The sequence below is a fragment of the Sardina pilchardus genome, chromosome 13 (genome assembly GCF_963854185.1).
Source record: "Sardina pilchardus chromosome 13, fSarPil1.1, whole genome shotgun sequence".
NCBI classification, from domain to species: domain Eukaryota; kingdom Metazoa; phylum Chordata; class Actinopteri; order Clupeiformes; family Clupeidae; genus Sardina; species Sardina pilchardus.
Genome location: NC_085006.1, coordinates 15,682,826 through 15,709,870, shown reverse-complemented (window position 1 = coordinate 15,709,870; position 27,045 = coordinate 15,682,826). Strand labels below are relative to the sequence as shown.

At 47.5% G+C, this 27,045-nt stretch overlaps 1 protein-coding gene across 1 annotated transcript in view; it reads right to left on the bottom strand.

The window, feature by feature from the left end:
• The window catches only part of dync2h1 (dynein cytoplasmic 2 heavy chain 1), a 135,490-nt gene that overhangs the window by 99,381 nt on the left and 9,064 nt on the right, over positions 1–27,045 (bottom strand). Inside the window, exons 16-40 of the mRNA XM_062551939.1 lie at positions 26,250–26,365; positions 25,470–25,597; positions 24,512–24,661; positions 22,332–22,537; positions 21,151–21,306; positions 20,789–20,903; positions 19,945–20,115; positions 19,396–19,554; positions 18,440–18,663; positions 17,470–17,602; positions 16,451–16,568; positions 15,860–15,972; positions 15,544–15,657; positions 14,412–14,565; positions 11,802–12,007; positions 10,867–11,049; positions 10,392–10,574; positions 9,516–9,739; positions 8,962–9,074; positions 4,610–4,809; positions 3,750–4,014; positions 2,090–2,297; positions 1,508–1,637; positions 940–1,095; positions 252–511 (exon numbers count right to left, since the gene is read on the bottom strand). Coding sequence (XP_062407923.1) covers positions 252–511; positions 940–1,095; positions 1,508–1,637; positions 2,090–2,297; positions 3,750–4,014; positions 4,610–4,809; positions 8,962–9,074; positions 9,516–9,739; positions 10,392–10,574; positions 10,867–11,049; positions 11,802–12,007; positions 14,412–14,565; positions 15,544–15,657; positions 15,860–15,972; positions 16,451–16,568; positions 17,470–17,602; positions 18,440–18,663; positions 19,396–19,554; positions 19,945–20,115; positions 20,789–20,903; positions 21,151–21,306; positions 22,332–22,537; positions 24,512–24,661; positions 25,470–25,597; positions 26,250–26,365 — 4,185 coding nt within the window. The remainder of the gene's footprint in view (positions 1–251; positions 512–939; positions 1,096–1,507; positions 1,638–2,089; positions 2,298–3,749; positions 4,015–4,609; positions 4,810–8,961; positions 9,075–9,515; positions 9,740–10,391; positions 10,575–10,866; positions 11,050–11,801; positions 12,008–14,411; positions 14,566–15,543; positions 15,658–15,859; positions 15,973–16,450; positions 16,569–17,469; positions 17,603–18,439; positions 18,664–19,395; positions 19,555–19,944; positions 20,116–20,788; positions 20,904–21,150; positions 21,307–22,331; positions 22,538–24,511; positions 24,662–25,469; positions 25,598–26,249; positions 26,366–27,045) is intronic.

Genomic DNA, 27,045 nt, shown 5'->3' with positions numbered 1-27,045 from the left:
TGTTGATTTGTTATTGGTGCATTTTGTTGTACTGATATCCTTAGTCGGTCTGTAAATAAAGGCTTTCCTAAAATCAACATCCGTCTCTCTCTCTCTCTCTCTCTCTCTCTCTCTCTCTCTCTCTCTCTCTCTCTCTCTCTCTCTCTCTCTCTCTCTCTCTCTCTCTCTCTCTCTCTCTCTCTCTCTCTCTCTCTCTCTCTCTCTCTCTCTCTCTCTCTCTCTCTCTCTCTCTCTCTCTCTCTCTCTCTCACCCTTTGCCGCAGCCCTCGGGGCCCACCAGGAGGAAGGGCTGGCGGTGCTCGCTGCTGAGCCACTGGCGGAAGTAGTCCAGGCCGCGCTGCATGTCCGCCGTCTGGATGACCGGCAGCCGCTGCGGGTTGTTGAAGTCGTCCACGGTCAGGTGCTCCGGACGCTCAAGCTGGTACGCCACCAGGCGACCCGACGCGGAGTCGTAGTAGGTGTCTAGCGGCTTGCGAGGGTCCGGCGGGCTCTCGCGGGCCCAGCTCAGAACCTGGATGCGTATAGAGAGGGACAAGAAAACAAACAAACAAACAAACAAACACACACACACACACACACACACACACACACACACACACACACACACACACACACACACACACACACACACACACACACACACACACACACACACACACACACACACACACACACACACACACACACACACACACACACACACACACACACACACACACACACACACAGTCCAGTCTATTTAGTTGAGAGACCCAGAGGTGGACAAGCGAAATGGATGACAGATGGGCATCACTGGAGGAGAACTGTGAAACAGGTGCGATGAGGGCATTCTGGAGCGCTCTCAGGTACACAGGTGTGTGAGAGGTAAGTGTGTGTACAGTGTGTGTGAGTGTGTGTGTGTGTGTGTGTGTGTCTAGGCGCAGTGATGCCGTGGCTGACCTCTTTGGCGAACTCCTGCCGCGCCTTGAGGTTGAGGTTTCCGCCCAGGCCCCTGATGAGGCTGACCACAAACTGACCGCGCTCGCGCACCCCGCTGAGGTGAGACAGGCCATTCATCACCGTCCCCACCAGACTGGTCTCCACCACAAAGTCATTCTGCCCAGAGAAGAGGGGGGAGATGGGGGGGGGGGGGGTCAAGGAGAGAAAGAGAAAAAGAGCGAGTGATTGTGTGGAAAGAGAGAGTGATTGAGAAATAAAGAGAGAGACAGAGAATCAGCGTTAGAGTGAGAGAGTGAGTGGAATGGACCATGTGATTAAAAAGAGAGAGGGAGGGGGGAGAAAAGGTGAGGTGAGGAGGACAGAGAACGACAGGCAGAAAATGAGAATGACCGTTTGAGTGAGTCAGCGACGAGAGAAAAAGGGAGAGCGAAAGAGCTAGAGAGAGAGGGAGAGAGAGAGATGGAGAGAACAAGGAGGAGGTAAAGAAAAGACAGAGACAGAGAGTGACAGGAAGATGTGATGGCATGAACACAAACTGACGGAGAGGCTCGGCGGACCGCGCGCGCACCTGTTTGAGGACCCAGTCCAGGCCGCGGGTGAAGTAGTCGCCCAGCCAGTTCTCCAGGTTACACCGACACTCGTCCGGCTGAGTCTTCAGCCACGACTTCACCAGAGACTTCACATCTGTGTCCTCGTCGCTTACAACGGCAAACATGATGACAGAGTACACACACACACACACACACACACACACACACACACACAGACACAGACACAGACACAGACACAGACACAGACACAGACACAGACACAGACACAGACACAGACACAGACACAGACACACACACACACACACACACACACACACACACACACACACACACACACACACACACACACACACACATTAAGTATTTGACTGTTGAAGCACACAAATTTGTTAAATTCAGATAAATAAACATGGTAAGCTTAAAGGGCATAAGGAGTGCCTCACAAATGGTCAAAAAGAAGGCAAATAGCCAAAATATCCCCAAACCAAAATGTGAACAGGACACACACTCATCCAGATAGCTTAACCGCATGACTGAAGATTTCTATGCTGGATGCACCTCAGTGAGGTGTAAAGCAAGAGTTAGAGGAAGAGGAGTACCTGAGGAAGATCATCCCCATGCGGGAGATGGTGGCCGGAGAGGCGCAGCTGAGGTCGTGCGTCTCGAACAGGAAGTTGACGTTGGGGCCGAACTGGATGCGCTCGCCGCTGGGCATGGTGAGAAGCCGGTTGTCGTCCAGCACCGAGTTCAGAGACTCGATCCACTCGGGGTCGATGTCCCCGTCACAGATGATCCAGGAGCTCACCTCTAGGGAGAGAGAGAGAGAGAGAGAGGTGGGAGAGATGGAGAGAGAGAGAGAGGTGGGAGAGATGGAGAGAGAGAGTGGGGGAGATATGGAGAGAGAGAGAGAGGTGGGAGAGATGGAGAGAGAGAGTGGGGGAGATATGGAGAGAGAGAGAGAGGTGGGAGAGATCAGGAGTGTTACTGTTACAAAAGATATTCTAAAATGGAAACAGTCACAGGAATACAGGCGGCAACAACAAACAACAGCAACAACACCACAAATACTGTACATATATTTACCCCTATACATACACCCATATCATGTATATTAATTTAATATAATAATTTCCCAATTATTAGCCGCGAATTATACATTGTTTTTGCAATATTTTTGCAATGTTAATATGCAGTTAATATGCAGTTTTGCAGTTAATATGGTATTAATATGGTTGTTTCTTTTAACTTGCATAAAACACTGTCCTGCGGCTTACCCACAATGTGGCTAACACACAGGAAATTACTAAATATTGCATTCTAATACACACGGCATGTAGTATGTGGCTTAGTGCTACTCCAGTCTAAAATGTACACTGTGCATCTCCCGAGTCTTTCTCCTCGTCTCTCTTTGTTGTTCTCAATCAGTGTCCCATCTGTCCCTCCCTCTCAGTGGCACTATGCTGATCTGAGTCATGGGAGTGCAATGAGGAGCAATGCAAACACAATTAAGCACATTTGAAGCCTTTTGTGATAAGCAAACAGCTTCTCTCCAACTCACTCACTCTATCAAAGCAAGCTCTTGGAAAATCATACAATTCCCACAACTGATGTGTGATACCCATTGGTGGTGGTTGAGTTGAAGCCCTCCCCCCTACTTTATGGGTAACTAAATAAAGCACTGTGTAAATACAATCTGTCTATTTAAGTCCCTGGTCTATTCAACAGTGGCTACACAAATGCTGCTGTCTGTCTGTTCAAGTCAATGGTGAAGGTATGGATTATGGTGTGAGCGTTCAGTGGATGGCCGGTTAGGTCTGAGTAGACTATACTATAGATGGCCGGTACGATGTGAGTAGACAGTGGGTGACCGGCAGAGGTGGAAAAGTCCAGCTTCAGTATTTATTATATTGTACTTATACTGTAAGTATCTATCGGTTCTACTTGTGCACTTAACATAGGTGATCTCACTAATTAGCTGTTCTTCCTATCTGAAGAGTTGTGCTAATTAGAATCAGCTGGTTTGAATAAATTGTTGGCACAGATATGTGGTAGGACTTTTACTTTCTGAAGCTGGACTTTTCCGCCTCTGGTGATCGATCGACCAATAGTTGACCGGTGCGGTGTGAGTGTACAGTACAGTCGTTAACCGGGCAGGTGTTAGTGTACAGCAGTTGACTGGGCAGGTGTGTGTGTGTACAGTGGGTGACCGGGCAGGTGTGAGTATACAGTAGGTGACCGGTGACCGGTGCGTCTCCTCACCCTGTGGCTCTCGGACCACCTGGCGGGCGCTGCTGGTGAGCACGCCGTCGGACCACTCGCGCGTGTCCATGTCGATGTGGCCCAGCAGCTGCTGGCGCGGCATGGCCTTGGGGTTCATGGTGTACTGGCGCACGGTGCGCCCCGTGCGGCCCAGCGCCGCCCGCAGCATGCGCCACAGGGTGGACTTGCCCGCGCCGCTGGGGCCCACCACCACCACGCCCATCCGCTGCCGCAGCTGCTCGTACAGCTCCAGGGCCTTCTTTATCTGGGGGCAGGACACACACACACACACACGCACGCGCACGCACGCACACACATACACATACACACACACACACGCACACATACGCACACACACACGCACGCACAAACACGCACACACAAACACAAGCACACACGCACACACGCACACACGCACACACAGACACACAGACACACACACAGACACACACACAGACACACGAGTTATTGGACATTACTCAAACTGAACTCCTCATACCAGCTCAAAAGGAGCTATGTCCAAGAGGTTTTATACTGACATAGAGTAAATGTTGAACCCTTTTAAAACAAACACACATACACACACGGACGCACACACGCATGCGCACACGCACACACACACACACACACCCACAGAGCTTCTTAGAATGATGATGAGAAACCTGACCTGTGTAGGGGGGAAACACACACACACACATACTGTACACACCCACAGCTTTTTAGAATGACGATAAAAAACATGACCTGTGCAGGGGGGGAATCTGAACAGTGTTCTTCAGTGGTGACATGCAAATTCAAACGCTTGGGGGCATCAGCATGCACACCCTTATCCTAAACACACACTGTCACACACTGCGCACCTGGCTGGGGATGATCTCCAGACGCGCCTCCTCATACACGGCCTCCAGGGCGGCGCTGAGCGTCTCGTACTCCACGTCCTTGAAGTCCACGCCGGGGAACACGTCCCTCACCAGCGCGTCGAACCGAGAGCTGTCCGCAAACGTCAGCTTGGACATGGTGTTCAAACGCAGGGCCTGGACCACCAGGTGGCTCTCCTTGACTACAGGAGGCAAGGAGGGGGGGAAACAAAGCTGAACCTTTCGACTCTTTTCAAGTATCTTCTCAGTACCTCTTCACACACACACACACACACACACACACCATGTCGTATGGAGATAGATTTGTCTCATTATTAGTCCGCATAATGTCGACACTATGTTTGTGAATCGATCGCTTTGTTTTGCCCGAAATTCGCTCAAAGCCCTTTAAAAGGCTCTAGGAGTTTGAAACTTTTGTGATTACATCCGGACACAGAAAACGCAGTCGATGGGAAGAGACTCTGGGGCTAAACATGAGGGCAAGACGAGAGGTCTGCCCTGGCCTGCAACGTCAGGCCCAGCACCACGGAGGAGCGGCGGAGCTCGGAGCTTAAGTGGCTTAATGGTCTCGCCTTTATTGATACTCTTTGTTCTCCGGCGGAGGGGTCTGCCTGCGCTGAGGTAACAAATGCTCTCCGTTGCCGCGGACACTTAGCAGACGATAAAGCACCGGGAAAACAAAGAAGTGCAATGCAGTCCTGACAGAATGACAAAGACAGTGAAACAGAGAGAGAGAGAGAGAGAGAGAGAGAGAGAGAGAGACAGCGTGTGTGTGTGTGTGTGTGTGTGTGTGTACTGTATGCCTGAAAGCGGGAGAATGAGCAGCTAACTCAGCGAGGCGCGGTAGGATATCGACAGGCCGCCTTTTAAAGAAAGGCCAAGAGTGGTCAGATCCAGAGGAGCAGGGGTGTGTGTGTGTGTGTGTGTGTGTGTGTGTGTGTGTGTGTGTGTGTGTGTGTGTGTGTGTTGTTGGGGGGTGGGGGGATAGATCTGACCAGACCAAAGACCGGGGGCATATGTGTGTGCGTGTGTGTGTGTGTGTGTGTGTGTGTGTGTGTGTGTGTGTGGAGGAGGGGTAGATCTGTCCAGACCAAGGGCCTGGGGTGTGTGTGAGGGTGTGTGTGTGTGTGTGGAGCGAGCGCAGGCAGACAGCTGGAAAGGGAGGGAATTAGCTCCAGTAAGATCAAAGCAAACAAACGCACAGACGAGAAACAGAGAGAGGAGAGTTGCCAATCACGGGGGGATTGGAACTTAATCAGAGAGCAGAGCGATGGAGAGACGTGGGCTCAGGAGGACATGCGGAGCAGGACGGAGTGAGGAGAAGAAAAGGAATCAATCACATTTCACAACTGTAGCCTGTAACTATGTGTGTGTGTGTGTGTGTGTGTGTGTGTGTGTGAGAGAGTGAGTGTGAGCGTGTGTGTGTGTGTGTCTGTGTGTGTACGTGTGTGTTAAGAGTCTGTGTGTGTGTGTGTGTGTGTGTGTGTGTGTGTAGTAGAAAATCCCCCTTCTCATTTCAGTGCTGGTGTTAACAAGCTCCACTCTCTCAGACAGCATGCGTGAGCAGGCCGGCCCAGAGCAGCGCTGCCTCCCACAAGCGGCTCCGCAGAGAGGCTGCATATGGCCCCGAGTCTGCTGAGCAGTTAGCAACACCTTCACATGCGCATCCCTGAGACTGCTCTGAGTTACACTCACGCCTAACACTCATAACTCCTAACACTCATAACGCCTAACACTCATAACTCCTAACACTCATAACTCCTCCTAACACTCATAACGCCTAACACTCCTAACTCCTAACACTCATAACTCCTAACACTCCTAACTCCTAACACTCATAACTCCTAACACTCATAACGCCTAACACTCATAACACCTAACACTCATAACGCCTAACACTCATAACTCCTAACACTCATAACTCCTAACACTCATAACTCCTCCTAACACTCATAACGCCTAACACTCCTAACTCCTAACACTCCTAACGCCTAACACTCCTAACTCCTAACACTCCTAACGCCTAACACGCCTTACTCCTAACACTCATAACTCCTAACACTCCTAACTCCTAACACTCCTAACTCCTAACACTCATAACGCCTAACACTCCTAACTCCTAACACTCATAACTCCTAACACTCATAACTCCTAACACTCATAACTCCTAGCACTCGCAACACACTCTCTTCTATCGATGTGCTGAGTACAAGCAAAGCAACTGATAAGCAGGCCCTCTTCAATGGTATAATGTCTGGTTATTGGTTAATGCCATGTGGCCATGCTGAAGATTTCAGTGCTTATATTAGGAGGGCTCCAGTGAGAATGTATTCTTTAGATTATTGATCTGGCTGAGAGCGTGCAGTTGATGTACTCTAAAATATTGAATTAAATAAGATTTCATGGCCATCGTGCCACATTCTGTCTGTGTGAATGACGCATGAGTGTGAATGACGCATGAATGTGGAGCAGCAAAACTACTACAGTCTAGCATTAGAGGGTGTATGTAGACTAGTCTGTGTGTGTGTGTGTGTGTGTGTGTGTGTGAGAGAGAGAGAATGAGAGAATAAGGGAGTGAGAGTGTGAAAGTGTGAGAATAAGAGGGTGAGAGTGAGAGCATAAGAAAACTAGAAAATGTAATTCCATGGAAGGAATTACCATTGCATGTAAATGCAAAAAGGTTGCTGACTGTGTAAAACATTGTATTAGGCCTAGTTAAAAAGACAACTAGGCTACACAGAAGAATAGATAAATAACTAGGCTATAACCCAATTACAATTCCACTGAAAAGTCACATTTAAAAAGTGATATATGAAAATGCATCAAAATTGTGGATATAGGCTATTATGGAAAATAACTCTTCATTTATTAGAATTTAAAAGACTGACATGAAGTTGCCAACTTCAAACGAGTTGCAAGAGCTGACACTTTAGTAGCCTACATTGAAACGACTGGTAGGATAGGCTATAGCTATAGCCTTCATATCTACACTAATGCAGGTTAAAAGTAGGCCTAGGCCATAGGCTATAGACTTAGACACCATTGGAATACAGAATAGGAATCTCAAACAACGCCAATCAACGATGATGCAGCAACAGGTAGGATATCTAGCAAATGTAACGTTAGCTTACAGTTGGATATGTTATGTAGGCTATATTACAGGATGACGAGCTAGTATGTTCTTCGAAGTGTCTCCAGGTGTGTGATTGTCCTAATAGGAATGCACAATAAGCTGTTAACAAAGGTTTTTAATTTGTGAATGATACCGAAAGCTTTAAATGATTGCCTGGCTGCCAAGTCCCTATAGCTGAAACGACTAGCAGTTAGCTTGCTAACAAACAAACGTGAACATGATATAGCAATGCAGTTTGTGCTAGAAACGACTGTGAGTAGGCTTGAACCTAAATGTCTATCAGGATGGACTTCACTTAAAACGCTGAGTGAAGATCTGTGAGATGGCTAAAAGCCCTTGTGTAGCAGCTAAGCCCTGTTGGCATTGCAGCCTACCCGACGTTAAACCTAGCCTGGAGAAAATTTAAATTTACGTTGACGTTAGGTTAGATTGTCTTCAGCTGTTGATAACGTTACCGAGAGCAAACCGGTTACTGTAATGATATAAACAAATGTAAAGAGTAGCAGCTAGCCTAACAGGAGACAAGACGACAACGTCCTGGGTTACAGTACAGCTTAATGAGTAGACATAACATTCAGGTTCAGCCTGGTTTAGCAAAGTGGTGGATCCTTGATTACGGACAGCTGAGCACTGACGTAACAGAGGCTTCGTTGCCGCCAAAGCTTCTCAATGTTAACTCTATGAGAGTTTTTAATTCTTTTATCGTAAATATCTTAAAAAGTATAAAGTTCACAACTGTGAAAAATACATTCGTCAAATCTCCGTTACAAGACCTTTGTATGAGTGCTTGAATGACGTCAAACGGTTAAGTGGTTTTAGCGTCAAAAACCGTTGATTTTGGTCGGAAGAAGAATAATCCCCATAATAATAATAAGAAGAACAGGGATAACAGTACATTGCATTTACATGCAATGTAATGAGAGAGTGAGAGAATAAGGGAGTGAGAGAATAAGAGAATGAGAGAGTGGGAGAATAGGACAGTGAGATTGAGAGAGATCAAGAGAGTGAGAGATTGAGAGAATAAGAGAGTGAGAGATTGAGAGATTAAGAGAGTGAGAGAGTGAGAGAATAAGAGAGTGAGAGATTGAGAGATTAAGAGAGTGAGAGAGTGTGAGAGAGTGAGAGTGAAAGTGTGAGTGTGAGAGTGAAAGTGAGAGTGAGAGAGTGTGAGAGAGTGAGTGTGTGTGTGTGTGAGTCGTACTGTCGGTGTTGCCACTCCGTCTCAGCTGCTGCAGTAGACTTCCACAGCCCCTCAGTACTGTCTTCAGAGCGCGCAGACCCCAGTCATAGTGCTGCTGAGGGGTCAACAGCTCCCTACACACACACACACACACACACACACACACACACACACACACACAGATAGTGGAGTAAATCAGGAGGACAGGGCATGTCATTCTTCAGTATATCCCAGCGGTCCTCACTGCAGGATGCCGATTTAGGAAACCTGACTGTGCAACCTGACAGAGGGCTTAAGTCCCGCCACACAGGCAGAGACAATACACACACACACACACACACACACACACACACACACACACACACACACACACACACACACACATGACTTTGCGATTATGGTGATTTCCCAAGTACAAATAGCTGTACAATTCCAACAGAATGTACCATTCTAAGCAAAAAATACACTACACCCAAACATTTCCTCACAGACAGGCAGACAGGCAGACACAGACACAGACACAGACGTCATCATTTCCCATATTTCTGCTGCAAAAGTAGACCTGGAGATCGTACCTGGCCAGATTAAAGATGGCCACCAGCTTGCGGCCGAGGATCTTGCCGTCCTTGAAGCCCTCGGAGTAGAGGATGACCTCGGCGATGAGCTCGTTGTCGGGCCGAGACATGGCCACGGGGCGGAACAGCTGCTTCAGGTTGTCCGGAAGCTTCTGGCGGCCGCCGTAGCCCTTGCCTGCAGGGTTGAGCGTGATGAAGATCCCCGAGTTGGGATCCAGCTCCACCTGAGAGTCAGCAGGACAGGGTGGAGGGGGTGGAGAGGGTGGAGGGGTGGAGGGATGGAGAGGTGGAGGGGGATGGAGAGGTGGAGGGGATGGAGGGGTGGAGGGGGATGGAGAGGTGGAGGGGATGGAAAGGTGGAGGGGATGGAGGGGTGGTTGGGGATGGAAAGGTGGAGGGGTGGAGGGGTGGAGGGGGATAAAGAGGTGGAGGGGATGGAAAGGTGGAGGGGTGGAGGTTGTGTGTGTGTGTGAGAGAGAGAGTCAGAAGCCTTCTCCCCTGCCAGTGCACTGGGCTGGATTACAGTGGGAACAGTCTAGCTCAGAGTGGGCCAGTTTCCCTGTCTCCCCTCCAAGACTACAGCGTTTTTCTCTCAATGGATTTCCCATGAATTTCTCTAATAGTCCAGGACTGGGCTTTATCCAAACTGAGTATCTACTGCATCTACTTGCAGTCACGTAACTACCATGGATACCTGGCGGGCAAAGAAACGCTGACAAAAATGGCTAATGTTTGCGTGTTTGTAGCTACACACAAAGTGGCACCTGTTCCTTCATGTGATGAATTCCTCATCTGAATATGCACACACTGCCTGTGGTGAATGACAGCTTGCGGTGTGACAGTGAGAGAGTGTGGGGGTGTATTCGCTCTCCTCACCTCCTTGCCCAGCAGTTCGCAGCCGCCCCTCTGGTTCTTGATGGAGTTCTGGATGGCCTGGATCTGCATGGACACGGCCGACAGCACGGCCTCCTCCAGCCGGTTGAACTCGTCGAAGCAGCCCCACGCCCCGCACTTCACCAGGCCCACGAAGATGCGGCCCATGGACTTCACGTCGATGCCCTGAGGATAGACACACGCACACGCACACACACACACGCACACACACACACACACACATACAAAACACACACACACACACATACAAAACACACACACGCACACACGCACACACACGCACACACACACACACACACACACACACACACACACACACACACACACACATCCTGTTTATATCATCCACCTGCAAAATGTAATTTTCTATCCCAGTGTGTGAGTGTTGTGAATGTATTCTTCACTGTTATGCGTTTGCATGTTTCCCTCTAGGCCCTTGGCGTGTGTTCCCATTCACCTCGTCACAGTTGAAGACCAGCACCTGGCGGCCAAACAGGCCCCCCAGCGCCTTGACCGACTCGGTCTTGCCGGTGCCGGCCGGCCCGTACGGGTTCCCCCCTAAGCCCATCTTCATGGCCTGTGTGAGCGTCAGATAGCACTTATCCGTCAGGGGCGTGTGCACCAGCTTAGCGGCGTTCCCCTGTGGAGGTGGAGATGGAGAGACACAGAGAGAGGGGTAGAGAGATGGAGAGAGAGAGAGATAGAGGGAGGAAGGGAACAGTAAGCAGAAAAAGAGTAGAGGTGGAAAAAGAGGGGCGAGAGAGAGAGAGAGAGAGGGTGGAAAAAGGATTTAGCGTTCAAAAAAAAAGGATGAGAACGATGAAAAGATAAATAGAAGACAACAGCCAAGAGAAAACGCGTGGAGAGAGAAGGAGAGGAGAAGGAGGGAGATAAGAATACAGGCTTAGAGTGTGGTACAGCCTGCAGATCTAGAGCCAAATGCTGCAGGGCTCTGCCTCTTATCCATGAATGTGCAGCGCCATCTACTGGCCCACCGAGGAAATGCACACAGCCCCCATTCACAATTTCACTGCAATGTCGATATCGCTGTCCCTACCTTCCCCTCGTTATACTTTGCAATGAGAAAGTTGGACATTACAATTCAGACCAGATTATGTGACTACTTTTTCAATGCCAGCTGACAGGCTGAAGACAGCCACTGCCAGACTGAAGGTGATTAACAGTGACCGACTGTCAAATACATCGTGAAAATACACAATGAACTCATTCTCCACTGGACGTCTGAATCTCACAGATTCACTCTCACCGTCAGACACCTGCTCCCCTTCAGGTCGGCTTCCAATCCAAAACCTTGACCTCTGACCTTACAGCAGGAGCAGCAAGGTCAAGGTCATACAGTACATGGCCGTGACCTTGGGAGGTGGGCATTACCTGGTACTCGTAGGTGTAGTGGAACTCGGCGTCCACCATCTGAATGTAGCAGTGCCGGTCCTGGCGCAGGTAAAAGCGCAGCTGCTTCTTCCAGGCCCAGCTGTCCGTGCTGCCGGCCTGCGCATCGGCCAGCTGCTTCACCACCTCGATGTTGTGGATGATGTCCAGGATCAGGGCCTTCAGTTTCAGCTGCAGCACACTCGAGTCTGGGGGGGGGTCAAGCAAGCAGGCAGGGGTCAAGAGGTCAAATTCAGCTGACAGCTGAATCATTACTTACAATTAGTCGGTTCGATATCGGTTAGTTCCTCAGCCAATCCATCCATTTAAATCAACGTCACAACCAATGCGCGAGTCTGGAGCGCAAGTGGTAGGTAGGTTTGGTGGTAGCACGGTCAGTTCAATCATTCACCAATCAGTTCATCAATCACCATTTCATTAGCCAATCAGACAAATCAATCCGCTTATTCGGAACACTGACGATGCATCAGTCAGTACACAGAGAAGAGAAACTCATTTGAGTCAGAGTCAGTAAATCAGCTATTCTGTCATTCAGTTCATTTATATCAATTCTTTCAATTAGGCCTATACGAGGCTGCACATTTAACAGACCCTTGCTTAACTGAATTGCTTAATACTTTCCTCTGCTAATTCACTGATTAATCAATTAGGCAAATGCACAGTATGTCTACCAGTTCTGCTAATCGACTAACTCATCAAGAAGCGTATGTCTCTAAACAAGCCTATTCATGAATGAAAGAATTACTGGCTGAATAACTGATTATCAGTGCGGTAGTTATGCATGCAGGGAGTGATAAAAACATGCTTGATGATCACTTGAGTCATCACATTCACAGTCTAGTCTGTTCACAGCACAATGGATGGCAGGGCTTCCGAGGCGCCTCTCATTGAGTGAAGAACGCGAAGCACAAAACGAAATAGTCTGTTCAGTTCAAATGGATGCTGGACGAAGAAGAGGTAGTGCATCATTAAACCTCAGGAATAATGAGAGTTAGAGACACAGAACCACAGAGAGAGATAGGGGGGGGGGAAGAGAGAGAGAGAGAGAGAGAGAGAGAGAGAGAGGGAAAGAGAGGGAGAAAGATACAGAGAGAGACGCAGAGATACAGAGAGAGCGAGAGAAAGAGGGAGAGACAGAGACAGAGAGAGAGAGAGAGATAGGGGGGGGAAGAGAGAGAGAGAGAGAGAGAGAGAGAGAGAGAGGGAAAGAGAGGGAGAAAGATACAGAGAGAGACGCAGAGATACAGAGAGAGCGAGAGAAAGAGGGAGAGACAGAGACAGAGAGAGAGAGAGTGAAAGAGAAAGAACAGGCTACAGCCTAATAACTGCTTGCCAAAAGAACGGGAGGCTGTGACTAATCGGCGCCTAAATCTGCTTTTCTGCTTTTTATTTCCTGCTCCATCATAATGGCGTCTCAGTGAATCAAAGAGGGGCTTTTAGAGCACGCCTGCCGCTAGCCCGAGCCTTTCATTAAGCCACTGTCATTTGATTAGCTTGGCAATTACGCCGCACTGCTGCTGAAATATTTCCCCTCCGGCGTCTTGTGGCAGGGGGCGATGGGCAGCACGCGCTCGCTTATTTACGTCACGGCACAAATGGAAATTAAAGTAATATAACGGTCAGGCCGTGTTCTGAGACGGTCTTACCACCACTGATGTTTGTGGACACACAACAAATATGCATGCAGCACTGGTTATTGAATATAGTCATATATGCACACTGCACAGACACAGTATACACTACACTACATACAGTACACATACAAACATGACCCTGCCCATATCCCCACACGTGCGCATACACACGCACGCACACACACATGCACGGACACACACACACCCTCTCACACACACACACACACACACAAACACAGACATACACACACACACACACACACACACACACACACACACACACACACACACACACATATATACACCAGCAAGCATATGCAGAGACGCCTCTATGTACTGTACACAAATAAACTTAGCTGACAAACTACCTAGTGAAGTGCAGTATTTCACAGGCTTTTAACCACCCAGCCAACTCAGTGAAAACTGCTGATAAAGTGATCAGGGCAGATGGCCTTATTAGACAAAAAACTTTTATTAGGCTCCTAAAAATGAGCCCTAATATGCTAATAGGAGACTCAAATGAGGCTGAAAGACTCAAAGTAATAAGTGCTTTGCACAGTGAATCTTTGCTGGAGAGGGTTCTTGTTATGTAAAAGCCAGACTACCTGGCTATTAAGTACTGTTCAGCCCTTATGTAAGACACTATTCTCCTGCTAATTTCTCTTCATTCCTTCCCAGTCTCTTGCAAATGTACCACTCGTCCGGAACTGACAGGAGGCCAACAGTGTTCCAGGGTGCACTTTCAAAAAGACGTCACACACACAAAACACAAAAAAACATACACATACACACACATACACATCAATGCATCTCTCATCAAAGAGCTTTCTAGTTCCACTGTGCACACTTTGTTTGGTTCCAATTAACAGGGAACTAGGACCTATGTAAACATGCAAAAATGCACACACACACACACACACACACACACACACACACACACACACACACACACACACACCTGCGCTGCCCTGTGTGTCCTCTGCACTGGTGTCCACGCTGGTGTAGTGCTCCAGCTTGGCCATGAGCTCCAGCTCCAGCTGCTGCAGGCTCTGGTGGTGGAGCGCGTTCTCCACCTCCTCAGTGAACTGGATCTGCTCCGCCACACACAGGATCTACAATACACACACACACACACACACACACACACACACACACACACACACACACACACACACACACACATACACACACACACACACACACACACACACACACACACACAAAAAAATATCACTTATGTAAACACATGATTTTGATTCATCGCACGATTTAAAAGCTACACTAAGCAAGATTCTCCCCTTTACAAAGCCAATTTGATGGTAAACGACAACAGCCTAGATGTAGCGAATCCCTAACAAGAAATCCAGCCATGCAATACTACACTTCAGTTACACTAGCAGAATAAAACATAAATATATCCCAACTCTAGAGGGAGCTCTACGGCCGCCAACAATACCTAAACCTGCACAGTGTCCCTTTAAAGACACCACACATGGAGCATAAAAGAGCAACAAATCACATTGAGTTCACGTCGTAGACACAGACATAACACACACAGACCAGACATCAACACAGGACACCACATATACAGTCAGACACACACACAAAATGTGTGATCCAGTAGCACACACAGAAGAGAACCACACTTGAGCAGAAGCGAGTCCCTGTATGAATGTGATGGTAGTGTGTGGGCTCTGGGCGTAATGCTGTATTAGTCCAAAAGGACTGTGAGACGAGTCAGCGTGTTGTCTTGTTTAGGTATTGTGTTGTGTTGTCTTGTTTAGATGATGTGCTGTGTTGTCTTGTTTAGATGATGTGTTGTGTTGTGTTGTCTTGTTTAGGTGGTGCTGTGTTGTCTTGTTTAGGTGGTGTTGTGCTGTGTTGTCGTGTTTAGCTATTGTGTTGTCTTGTTTAGGTGTTGCGCTATCTTGTTTAGGTGGTGTTGTGCCGTGTTGTCTTGTTTAGGTATTGTGCTGTGTTGTCTTGTTTAGCTATTGTGTTGTCTTGTTTAGGTGTTGCGCTGTCTTGTTTAGGTGATGTGTTGTGTTCTGATGCTACAGTACGCGGTGTGGTGGGCCTGCCTGCGGTACCTGGGAGGGGTAGCGAGACGGGTCCACAGCGCCTCTCTTCCCGGCCGACACACACTCGCACAGCAGCTGCTTCAGGGTTTCCTTCATCTCAGAGGAGAGCTCGCTCAGCCATACCTACACACACACACACACAGAAACACACACACACACACACACACACACACACACACACACACACACACACACACACAGGCGCATGCACACACAGAGACAAAGAGTAAGCTACTGTAACTACACAATTTCATTAAACGTTGAGAAGAGACGAGGCTGAAACACGTGATGACCACACGGGGGCTGGACCCTGCGGCCCACTGACCTCCACGTCGTTGGAGATGCGGATGAGGTTCCTCAGGGGCACCACCTCCCCCTCCAGGGACTTCATGGCCGTGATGTGCTGGAACTCAGCATCAAAGTCCACGCTGCTGATTCCTGAACAGCACACACAGCACACACAGCACACACACACACACATGCATGAGTCTGCAAGCCTTCTATACCATATTGTACACAGTATATCTCACATGAAATATAATGGAGAAGCATACTGACATTTAACTAAATCTTGGCTTGTGCAAAACAACAGTAATTTGCATGTATGTGTATTGTGTAAGCTTTACGTTTTACACATCACTAGGCATACGCGAGCATTTAGTTCTTAATCTCGCATATGAGTTAGACAGTCAATTACTGCATTTACTGCAGAAACAACTACACTCACTCCATCATTTGATCATTTGAGTGATATTGTGTGTGTTTGTGTGTGTGTGTGTGTGTGTGTGTGTGTGTGTGTGTGTGCTTGTGGGAGGGGGGGGGGGGGTATTTGGATGCTGTGTTGTTTTAATCAGTACTGGTCATTTGAAAATAAAATAAATAATCTAAATGTGTGCGTGTGTACTCTTGAACTGACCAGCAAAGAGCTTCTTGAGGTGGGACTGGATGACGTTGGGGTTGGTGGCCTGGCCCAGGATCTCCAGCAGGTCATCGTCTCCGATGAAGTAGAACCGAGGAAAGGCTGACCGCTTCTCCTGTGGAGGGCCAACGACATCTCAATCACTCTCACAGCTCATCTAGACTCAAGTCCAGACTCACTAACTACCGAGCCAAAGCAGTCCACAAACATATCCCTCAGAATGCAAGAACACATTATCTAATGTAAGTCAAGTGCTCATCTCTTTCAACGAGCCCAATGCCTTAATCAAACTCTGTTTATCTGGTGGATTATTCTAGGGGCATTCAACTTACATGCACGATAAACGTAATGGGTCTAATCAAAATCCCCCTCTGGGAGCAAACCCTTAGACACAGGGTTACATTGTTGCTAATGAAAGATTGTTATCTGGCATTAGACCACTGGCTTAATTGCTAATGGCATCATTTGTTTTGCCAAGAGCTGATAGGGCATGCCATGAGTTTCTGTTTTGTCCGCAAAAACACAACAAAGCGTTGCTGCGACGTGTGGTTGAAAAAATCCCCCTATTCACCAGCTGAGCTCCAGCGAGGTTATTCGAGGCTATCTGCCGTTATCTGAGGCTATCTGGTGAGCGTGTGCTGCCAGCTGATAGCGGAGCGTCAGGTTACAGGAGTTCATCATAACTCGACCACACTGAAACTCACACGTGCCACGTGACACGTCCGACGAATAGGCAACGTCTCTCCAGTGATCTCGTTCCGAGTCTATAAACGCCTCTGTCAATCTTTTTTTTGTTGTTGTTGTCGCATCCACCGACTTCCTCCAAATTCCCAGGCCAAAAGTTCACTTCACTTTATTAACTTTGTTGAGCCACAGCAACGACGCGAGAGAAAAAGAAAAAGAAAAAAAGGAAAAGAAAAGAGAAAGTTCTGGGCGCGTACGAAGTGAAATGATTCTTTGCGGCTCACTTAAATGCCCGTCTGAGGCAGCGAAAGCGACAGCTGGGCTGCGCCTACCTCCAGGAACTCGTTGAGGGACTTCTGGCAGCGCTGCAGCTGGTCCAAGATGGTGATGAGAGAGTTCCGGATGCCGGCACGGGCCGTCAGAGACGTCACCCTGCTGTCGCGCTGCACGTCTGCCATGATGGACCTGACAGATAAAGAGAGAGAGAGAGAGGGAGAGAGGGATAGAGAGAGAGTGGGGGGAGAAAAAGAAAGAGAGGGAGAGCAATTTATAGCACATGTTATTTACTGAGTAGTGTGCATCAACTTAATTATGATGAGGCTGCCAACAGATAAACACAGTAAATAAATAAATAAACTGCTGTTGTAAAGACATAAACCAGCACACTTCCTGCATCCCATTGAGGCCCTAGTGCAAACACTCTCTGCCTGTGCAGAGAAGGAGAATGAGCAAGTGGTGTGTGTGAGCAACTAACATACTGCAGTGTTTAACAAATCTCACCACTCTGCACATGTACTGTACACAAAGGCTGTGTGTCAAATTTCATTTTGGGATTCACACTGACATGCTTTTTACACCTCCAGAATGCGAGTATTCCAAAGTAGTGAGGATTGAAAACATGCAAGGTAGAAATTGATTGCGTACATGCTGTTGCTATGATACGTTATATTTAGTTAAATCTCTAGCTCCCTGACTAAGCGAAGGCAGGCAGCTAAGCAACGACCCATTGTTGAAAAAAACACAACCTAAAACTTCGAACTAATTTGAACTTTCAGTGCTGTGCATCTTTAGAAGCCTCGGTTTTTTTTTCTTCTTGTGCATGGCGAGGTGCGGTACATAAACACGAGGTACAGTACATAAACGCGGCCAGCATTAAAAACATGAGGTGAATTGCAATGGTCAGTCGCACTGTTCCATAGAGAAACAACTGAATTTGAGCGCCCAGAGATGAAACTGTGAACCCTCCAGTCCCACCCCTTAAGCAGCTTTAACAGCTACTGCATCCTCCTCCACTGCGCTCACCTGAAGTCCTCGTCCACCCTCTTGAAGCGCGCCTGCTCCCTGGGCAAGGCCCCGCGGCCGAAGATGGGCTCCAGGTAGACCCACTTCCTCTGGATGGAGTTGAGGTTGTGCAGGTACTCGTCCAGGTCGGCCAGCCGCGTCTCCCACAGCGACACCTTGTCCTGGAAGCCGCGGTAGTACGGCGAGTCCTTCAGGGACTGGAGCAGGCAGCGGTTGTCCCCCACCTGGGTCAATGAGGTCAGAGGTCAACTCTTTCTTAACGCAACACTTTTAGGAATACACAGTGCAATTGAAAGCTAGCCCATGGTGTCAATGAAAATTGTCCTTCTTATGGCTTGGTCAGTCACAACTTTTTATGATTGACCATGTCATTTTATGATTGACCATGTCAGACAACGCGACCATGGAACCATACATTATTTCTGTGGGAGATTGGTGACATTACAAGATTGTGAAGCCTATTGTTCACGTCACATGTCATCATAGTGTCAGTGTCAACACGGTGGTCATAGGAGATCCACCGAAAATTCTGACACGGTTGACCTTTTTGCTGTGAAGTTGTGGAACGTCGCAGACAATTCATTGCTGGTCACTGAATATGCCACATTACAAGACACGTTCCTCCTTTGGTGTTGCTCCTGACCTTTCATATTCATCGGCTACGGCAAAATCATGGCAAAATCAGGCTGAAATTGTGTAATCGGACCAAGCCATTAAACAGGAGACTTAAGATGAGAGTGATAAACCTTCTGTGTAGAGTTAGCCAAGTTATACTCTGTGTTAAAACCTTACAACAATGACAAACTTTGAAAAGGAACACAACACTAATCATGGTCTTTCTTTTGGTATACAGTATGTGAGTTGGGAAAATAAATTGATTTTGTGACCACACCAAGGTCTTTGTGGACCACAAACAGTTAGGCAGACACAGCAGTGCAGATGTCCTCTCTGCCCACCTGGTTGACCATGTCCTTCCAGTCCTTGATGAGCTTGATGGTGGCGCCGCCACTGTCCACATATTCGGTCAGGGTGAAGCTCGCGCCGGCCCCCCACAGGTCAAGCTCCCGCAGGGCCTCCCGAATAGTCACCTCAGCCTGAGCCCTGCTGTTCAGGTCCTATGAAGGCCAGAGGCAAGATACACAAGAACACGTTGAGGTATCAACTGGCACTAGTGATGGTAACAGTGCTAGTAGTAGCAGTACTAGTGGTGGTTATGGCAGTGCAATGGGCTTGATAACTTGACTATTCAGGTCCTGAGAATAGCATAGGGTTAGTGAGAGAAGATTTAGTTGAAGTATAGTAGAGCAATATTAAAGTATTAGTATAAATAGTAGCAATAGTAGCAAGTAACTGATAGTAGCACCTCTCTCTAATGAGGAAATGAGGTAATGTCACAAATACTCAGAAAGGCCATTCGTGGATCTTATCAGCCTCGGTCTTATGACCGGGCATGAGTAATGCGTTTAAAGGTTCCCTGTGGTGTGGCGAGCCATCCTGTGCATCACCTTCAGCTCCAGGGCCTTATCCACGATGGCGTCGGCCACGCGCAGCAGGTCCCCGAACACAAGCCTCTCCAGCGTGGTGCCTCTGGGCAGCCCCAGGAGCCGGAACAGGTCCAGCCAGTGGTCCTGGGACAGGTGCTCCCCGCGCACGTACTTCAGCACGGGCACCAAGCTCTATATGCGCGCACACACACAGACACAGACACAGACACAGACACAGACACGGACACGGACACAGACACAGACACAGACACAGACACACAGACACACAGACACACAGACAGACACAGACACAGACACAGACACAGACACACACAGACACACACAGACACAGACACAGACACAGACACAGACACAGACACAGACACAGACACAGACACAGACACAGACACAGACACAGACACAGACACGACACAGACACACACACACACACACACACACACACACACACACACACACACACACACACACAGACACAGACACAGACACAGACACAGACACAAACACACCCACATCAGATAGATACTGAACATGCCCATGTACAGGAGCATTCTGCAACAGGCACCTATTTCTATCCAAACATATTTACAAACAAGCTAAAGTTGAAGTTGACTGGTATTTAGCCGACGCTTTAATCCAAAGTGACACAGACTTGACACAGCAGCTTTGGGAAGCAAACACGTGTCACCGACTGTCAGGCGGTGACATTCCCACTCCTCCACCACACACACACACACACACACAAGCAGACATACTCATCTGTCTGTTTGTTGTCATTTTGTCACATGTTTTCCTATGGTGGGACTACATTTAGAATTTCCCTGTGACAGTGTGTGAGCTACAGTACCTTGTACTTGTCCACCTCCTGCTGCAGTTTGACTGACATGGTGGTGTGCTCCTCCAATTTCCTCAGTCGGTCGTGCCAGGCGAAGAGGAACTCCTCGAAAACATACGTCTTACTCCTGTTTGAGACCGCACATAACAACACACACAAACAAGAATATACACACACCGCAAATGTGTCACTCAGTGTGGGCATTAGAATGCTGATGCTATATGATCATGTGGTGATAAATCATCAACCACACATACCAATTATTTCTCTCCCTCCCTCTATCCATCTCTCTCTCGTTCTCTCTCGTTCTCTCTCTCTCTCTCTCTCTCTCTCTCTCATACAAAAGAGGAAACAGAATGTGCTCTCCAGCTCACCTGAAAGTGATCCAATCCTCTTTGGCGCAGGCCTGGAAGCCGTCCTGGAACTCCTCGTAGAGGCACCACATCTGGGAGAACTCCTCCATGTCCCTGACGATCTCCTCCGCTTCCGAGAAGTCCGGAGCGTCCAGCTCAAAGTGCCGACAGTCCTCCCTGCGAGCCACCGGCATGAGGAGACGCACACACACACGCGGGGGGGGGGATCAAGGCAGAACACTTAACCATATCACTATCACTATTACAGAGGTGAATTCTCACAGCTTTCAGAGAGTGGTGAGGGTGTCAAAATCTCACAAACACATCACTCTCACACACACACACACACACACACACACACACACACACATGTACGTGTAAGAGAAGTCTCACAATGAAATTCTGATTTTTGGATAGGAAGGGCATAACATGAAAGGCATGGCAAATTGCAAAGAATATATAAAAGCCTTCCTACACCTTTGCACATTGATTGAACTACAAACATTTGCATATGTAATTGCCATACTCACATGTACATGTACATGTACATGTAATTGACATACTGTATGTAATCTCAAGACAGTGTAGAATATTTTTCCACAACACACGCATCTGTTGCTAACACATATAGACATTCACACAGATGCATAAATCATAAGGTTTTCTACAGCATGGTATCTGCTCAACTTGTCTCGACTCTACTTGCTTCTTTAAGTTTTCCATTAACAAAAACTGGTACCTGGTACCTGGTGCTATTTTTGGAATCATAACAGTTTTTTCATGGAGAGCCACATTCTTAGGAATCAGAAACAAAATACCCTTGAATTTCCTCCATTGCTGATATTGTTCTTACTGTGTGTCCCAGGTTTAATGACACCATGGTAATTTCCTTTTGCATCATTAATGGTGCCTAGTTTCATTAAAGGGGGCACTTTTTGTTTTGCGGTGGAGAAGGATCACCGGCTCCCTAAACCGAGTAGAGTGGAATAGAGTAGTCCAGGCGAGGCGAGTTGAGCAGGTACCATTCAGTGGAAAAACGACTACTGTATACACAGACAAGCTGTGTTCTACTCACTCACTCAATAGTGAACGAGAGGACATTTGGAACACACACACACACACACACACACACACACACACACACACACACACACACACACACACACACACACACACACACACACACACACAGAGTGACCTACATGAGCTTGTTGCGTGTGAGCTCCAGCTCCTGGAACTCGGCCTTCTTGTCCTTGATGGTCTGCACACACGCCTGCAGGGCCTCGGGGTCGCCCGACTCGATGACGTCATGGCCAGGCTTCAGCTGGTCCCAGCGCGCGCGGAACTTCTGCAGCTCCTGCAGGTACGACTGGACGCGGCTCTCGGCGTTGGAGCGCATCACCTCCACCTGCACGTGCACACACACACACACACACACAAATGTTGCAAATATTATGCAAAGCAATTATTATCTTTTATCAAACAGAGACATATTGGTCTACATATGAGCATGTGGGCTTGAGTTTGTGCATAAGTGTGTGTGTTTGCACATGCCTATGTCTCTATGTCTGCACATGTGTTAATGTGTGTGTTTGCATGCATGTGTATATGTGTGTGTGTGCATGTGTTTGCACATGTGTATATGTGTGTGTTTGCACATGTATAAGTGTGTGTGTGTGTGTGTGTGTGTGTGTGTGTGTGTGTGTATTTTAATGTTTCTGCTGTTTAGGGCATTTTAGGGGGAGATTCATCTTCAGAGGAGTGGGGAACAGTGGTCTTCAGTTAAAATTCCATTCTCCGGTGCAATCCACACAGGGAATATCCCACTGGCAAACTGACATTTCAGATAACATTTCCATGAAAAGCTCCATCACAGCATAAAAAGTCCTGTGGTTTTGAATAGAATCATCTACATTTCACTGAGCCAAAATCCCCTTGAAAGACACATATTATCTTCTTGGGGTTCAACATTGCATTGTATTGTTGTATAATTGCATAAATATATTCAAACTCCATATGCATATATTTTTTTTTTTAATCTGCTTTCAATATCTCTGTCTGTTTCCCTAAAATGATGCTGGGTGTTTGTGGTTTAACTTCGGATATGAGCAACCGTCTGTCATCTTCTTTGACCTTTAGCATTTACTTGTAGGGGTCATTGTTGACATTAAAAGTGGAACTGACAAAGTCCAGCAGGTTCCTCAAAACAAAGCCTCTTGTATTTTACATGTCTTTCTAATCACTGCCGTAACTTCACCTCCGCCCACGCACTCTGTGATCCCCCGTTCACTCCGGCATGACAGGTGAACTCCCCTTCTTTTCACAGACCGAAACTCTGACTGGTAGTCTTGCATGAGTGTGTGTCGAGCACATGGGGGTGAGAGAGAGAGAATGAACGAGAATGGGGAAGAGGGGGTATACGCGCGTGTGTGTGTGTGTGTGTGTGTGTGTGTGTGTGTGTGTGTGTGTGTGTGTGTGTGTGTGTGTGTGTGTGTGTGTGTGTGTGGTACACGTATTCTTTGGTATCAGCTGTTATTTCAGGTTTGTGTGTGTGTGTGTGTGTGTGTGTGTGTGGTACACTTAGGCCCCCGTACACACGTAGCCGGGTATCTGCTTAACCGAAGGTATTTGTCTACGTTTGGACCTGTCATCCACATGACAACGCATATAACCGAATGTTTAAAAAAACTCCGGGCAAAGTGGAGATCTGCGAATTCTCCATTTATAAATTGACGTGTAGCCAGAGATAACCGGAGATCTGCGGTTTCGAACGTCAGAATATGCGCCAAAACCACAACAAATCTGCTCTGACGTCAAACGTGCGACCTCTGTTCACTGCAGAAGCATGGATCTGAGTGCCTTGAAACCGCAGATGTTCGGTTATGTGTGGAAGGTTTTTCTTCCCCAAAACAAGGTAATGTGGATAAAATTATTTTATAAACGGAGGGGGGGAAATATTCGGTTTTAAAAATACCCGGCTACGTGTGTACATAGCCTTATTCTTTGGTATCAGCTGTTATTTCAAGTTTGGTTGTGCATGTGTGGTTGTAGTGCCTTATGCATGTCACATGACAAAGCCTGAGTACTATAATGTGAGTGGAGAGACACTACACAGATTAGGCTGGGCACAAGCGAGGGGTTGTCTCAAATGTGCATTTGTTTTTGTATGCATATGATGTTGTTAGGCCAATAATGGGATTTGTTGTGTGTGTGCAAGTGTGAGTGTGAGATTGTGAGACTGTGTATGTCTGAGATTTTCGCCAAATTTTGCACACGCACACTCACACTCACACTCACACTCACACGCACACGCACGTACACACACACACACGCTTTGCCTCCTAGCCTCGGCGCTTTGCACTGCATTGTAGTAGTACTGTACCTGCTCCTTGATCATGAGCTGGTGGCTCTCCATCATGAGCTCAAACTTGTCCCACTTGGCCCTGAGGGAGCTGATGGAGTCCAGACCTCCGCCGGCCACCGCACGCAGCAGACGGTTCTTCTCCTCCGCCTCCTGGAACTGGGGCAGGATCTGCACGCACACACACACACACACACACACACACACACACACACACACACACACACACACACACACACACAGACACAGACACAGACACAGACACAGACACAGACACAGACACAGACACAGACACAGACACAGACACACACACACACACACACACACACACACAAACAAACAAACAACAAACGTATGAGGAATCTGATCTACAGCATTGATTACAATATTTCAATTCAACATGCAGAAATATTAACACTGAGAAGACATAAGTGCAATTCAGAAAAATCAACAAAACAAATGTAAACGCTCTTTAGCAAAATACACATGTGACCATTCAAAGCGAAATCAGTCGTTTTGTGCACAACGTTATTTTGAGAAAATCAACAATAACAAACTTCCGGGTTAAAATGTTGAATGTCACATTTTCGCATAATTTGACTGTATACAGTCTACAGTTTCATATCGTGAACGCATTTCACGGAAAAACATACGTTTTGACTGTTAAACCCGGCAGGATTCAACACATTTGCTGTCATTCCCGTTGTGCACGCGCCGCTTAAAAAGGTGATTTCTCCTCTTCTGGCATATCGTGACAGGAGAACCATGTCAACTTTGGATGCGGTTATCTTAGCGATACTTTGTGTAGTACCCTTGATATACATATGGTTGGAAAGCTTAGTTTATGGCCGTTTACGTGAGCACAATAACTTAATTTAGTAAATTTTACTGAAACAACTGGTTCCGCTTTACAGGGTCACATATACAATGCTCCAACTCTGACACAGGCTATGTGAAGAAATTGCACCATAATCCACACCTCTGGTTTCTTGGCCTGCAATTCGCCGTGTTTGATGTTGGCCTCTCCGATCTCCTCGATGTTCTCTGGACGCTCGGACAGGGTCTCCATGGCCTGGGCTACAAACGTCTCAATGTTCTGAGTGTGACCTGCAGGAATGGACCAGCAGATCAGAGAGAGCAATAACAGAGAAGATAGACTAGTGCACTAAAAGTTCTCCTATGATTTTATCCGTTCATTTATCTTATGGTCTATTTCTTCACATTGTTTTACATTCGACTGCTGCTATGTACAGGGTCTTCCTATTTTCACTGCACTATGTTGCTGTATCTATCTCCTTAACATGCTGTGAATTTTCATCTTTACTTAATTATAAATCTCTGATGTTTTATTTATTGTTTTGTTTGTTTGTTTGTTTGTTTGCACTACTTTTTTTTCTCTATTATTGTGTTAAGTGCTCCAAATGCAAAGCACTTTGAGCTACATTCTGTGTATGAAATAAGTGTCCAAGTTGCAAAAGACGGTGCTAGTAAACGTCTTTTGACGTTTCAGAGTATGACTGTAATCACAGTATTTAGTTACATGACAGATTTAATCAAATTTACTGCAGGTTATCTTCTCCGACTTCTTCAAATTGGAGTTCAATCCAATTTAATGGGAGTGAAGAATTTAATCAGAGTGAATTCTGATTGCTTGTTTACATGCAGCTGCACTCGGTGTGGACTGGGCAAGTGTTTTGGTCTAGTGGTCATGGCTAAAGACATGACTGAGCCAGCCTTTATAACAGCCTTTCTGGGTTACCTTGTATGGACTTCCTCAGAGACGCCAAGAGGGTGTCAAACAGCCTCTGGATCAGGTCATCGATGGCTGCCTTGACTGGTTCACAGTTGACGGTGACGCAGTCCACCTTCTCCATGCTGCATGGTCGTGACAGGAGCAATGCAAAGGCATTAGACAAGAGGTCAACATGGTACAACACATAGAGCAGGCCTGGACACCTCATTAGAGAACCTTCCAGAGAAATCCCCCAAATCAATACAAACAGAGGCTGACAGGTTTACTGCGGAGAACTGTGCACTGTGTGTGTGTGTGTGTGTGTGTGTGTGTGTGTGTGTGTGTGTGTGTGTGTGTGTGTGTGTGTGTGTGTGTCTGTGTGTGTGTGTTTTGCCATCAGGTGCACGGAAGCCGATGTGTCTGTGTTTGATTTAAGGGTTATTGAGCTCTTGACGGGCAGGACCACTGTGACAGATGGTCTCTGTGAGAGACAGAGAGAGGGAGAGAGAGAGGGAGAGACAGAGGGAGAGAGAGAGAGAGAGAGAAGCCGAGGGAGAAGCCCTAAGGAGACGGGCTGTTCCTCCTCCGCCCACACGCCTACGCCCACGGAGCCCTGACCCACGGTGCGTGGAGGTGGAGGGGTGTCACTCCAGCGGCTAACAAGACAGCTGCCAGACCATTACACTACAGCTGCTGCATCAATGGGCCACTACCAGGGAGGAGGAGGACTCAGGAGCAGGCAAGGCTGCCACTAGAACACCTTACAGTAGGGCCAGAAACCAAGCTAGGTCTAGTGGAAGTGTAAATATATACTGTCTGGGCA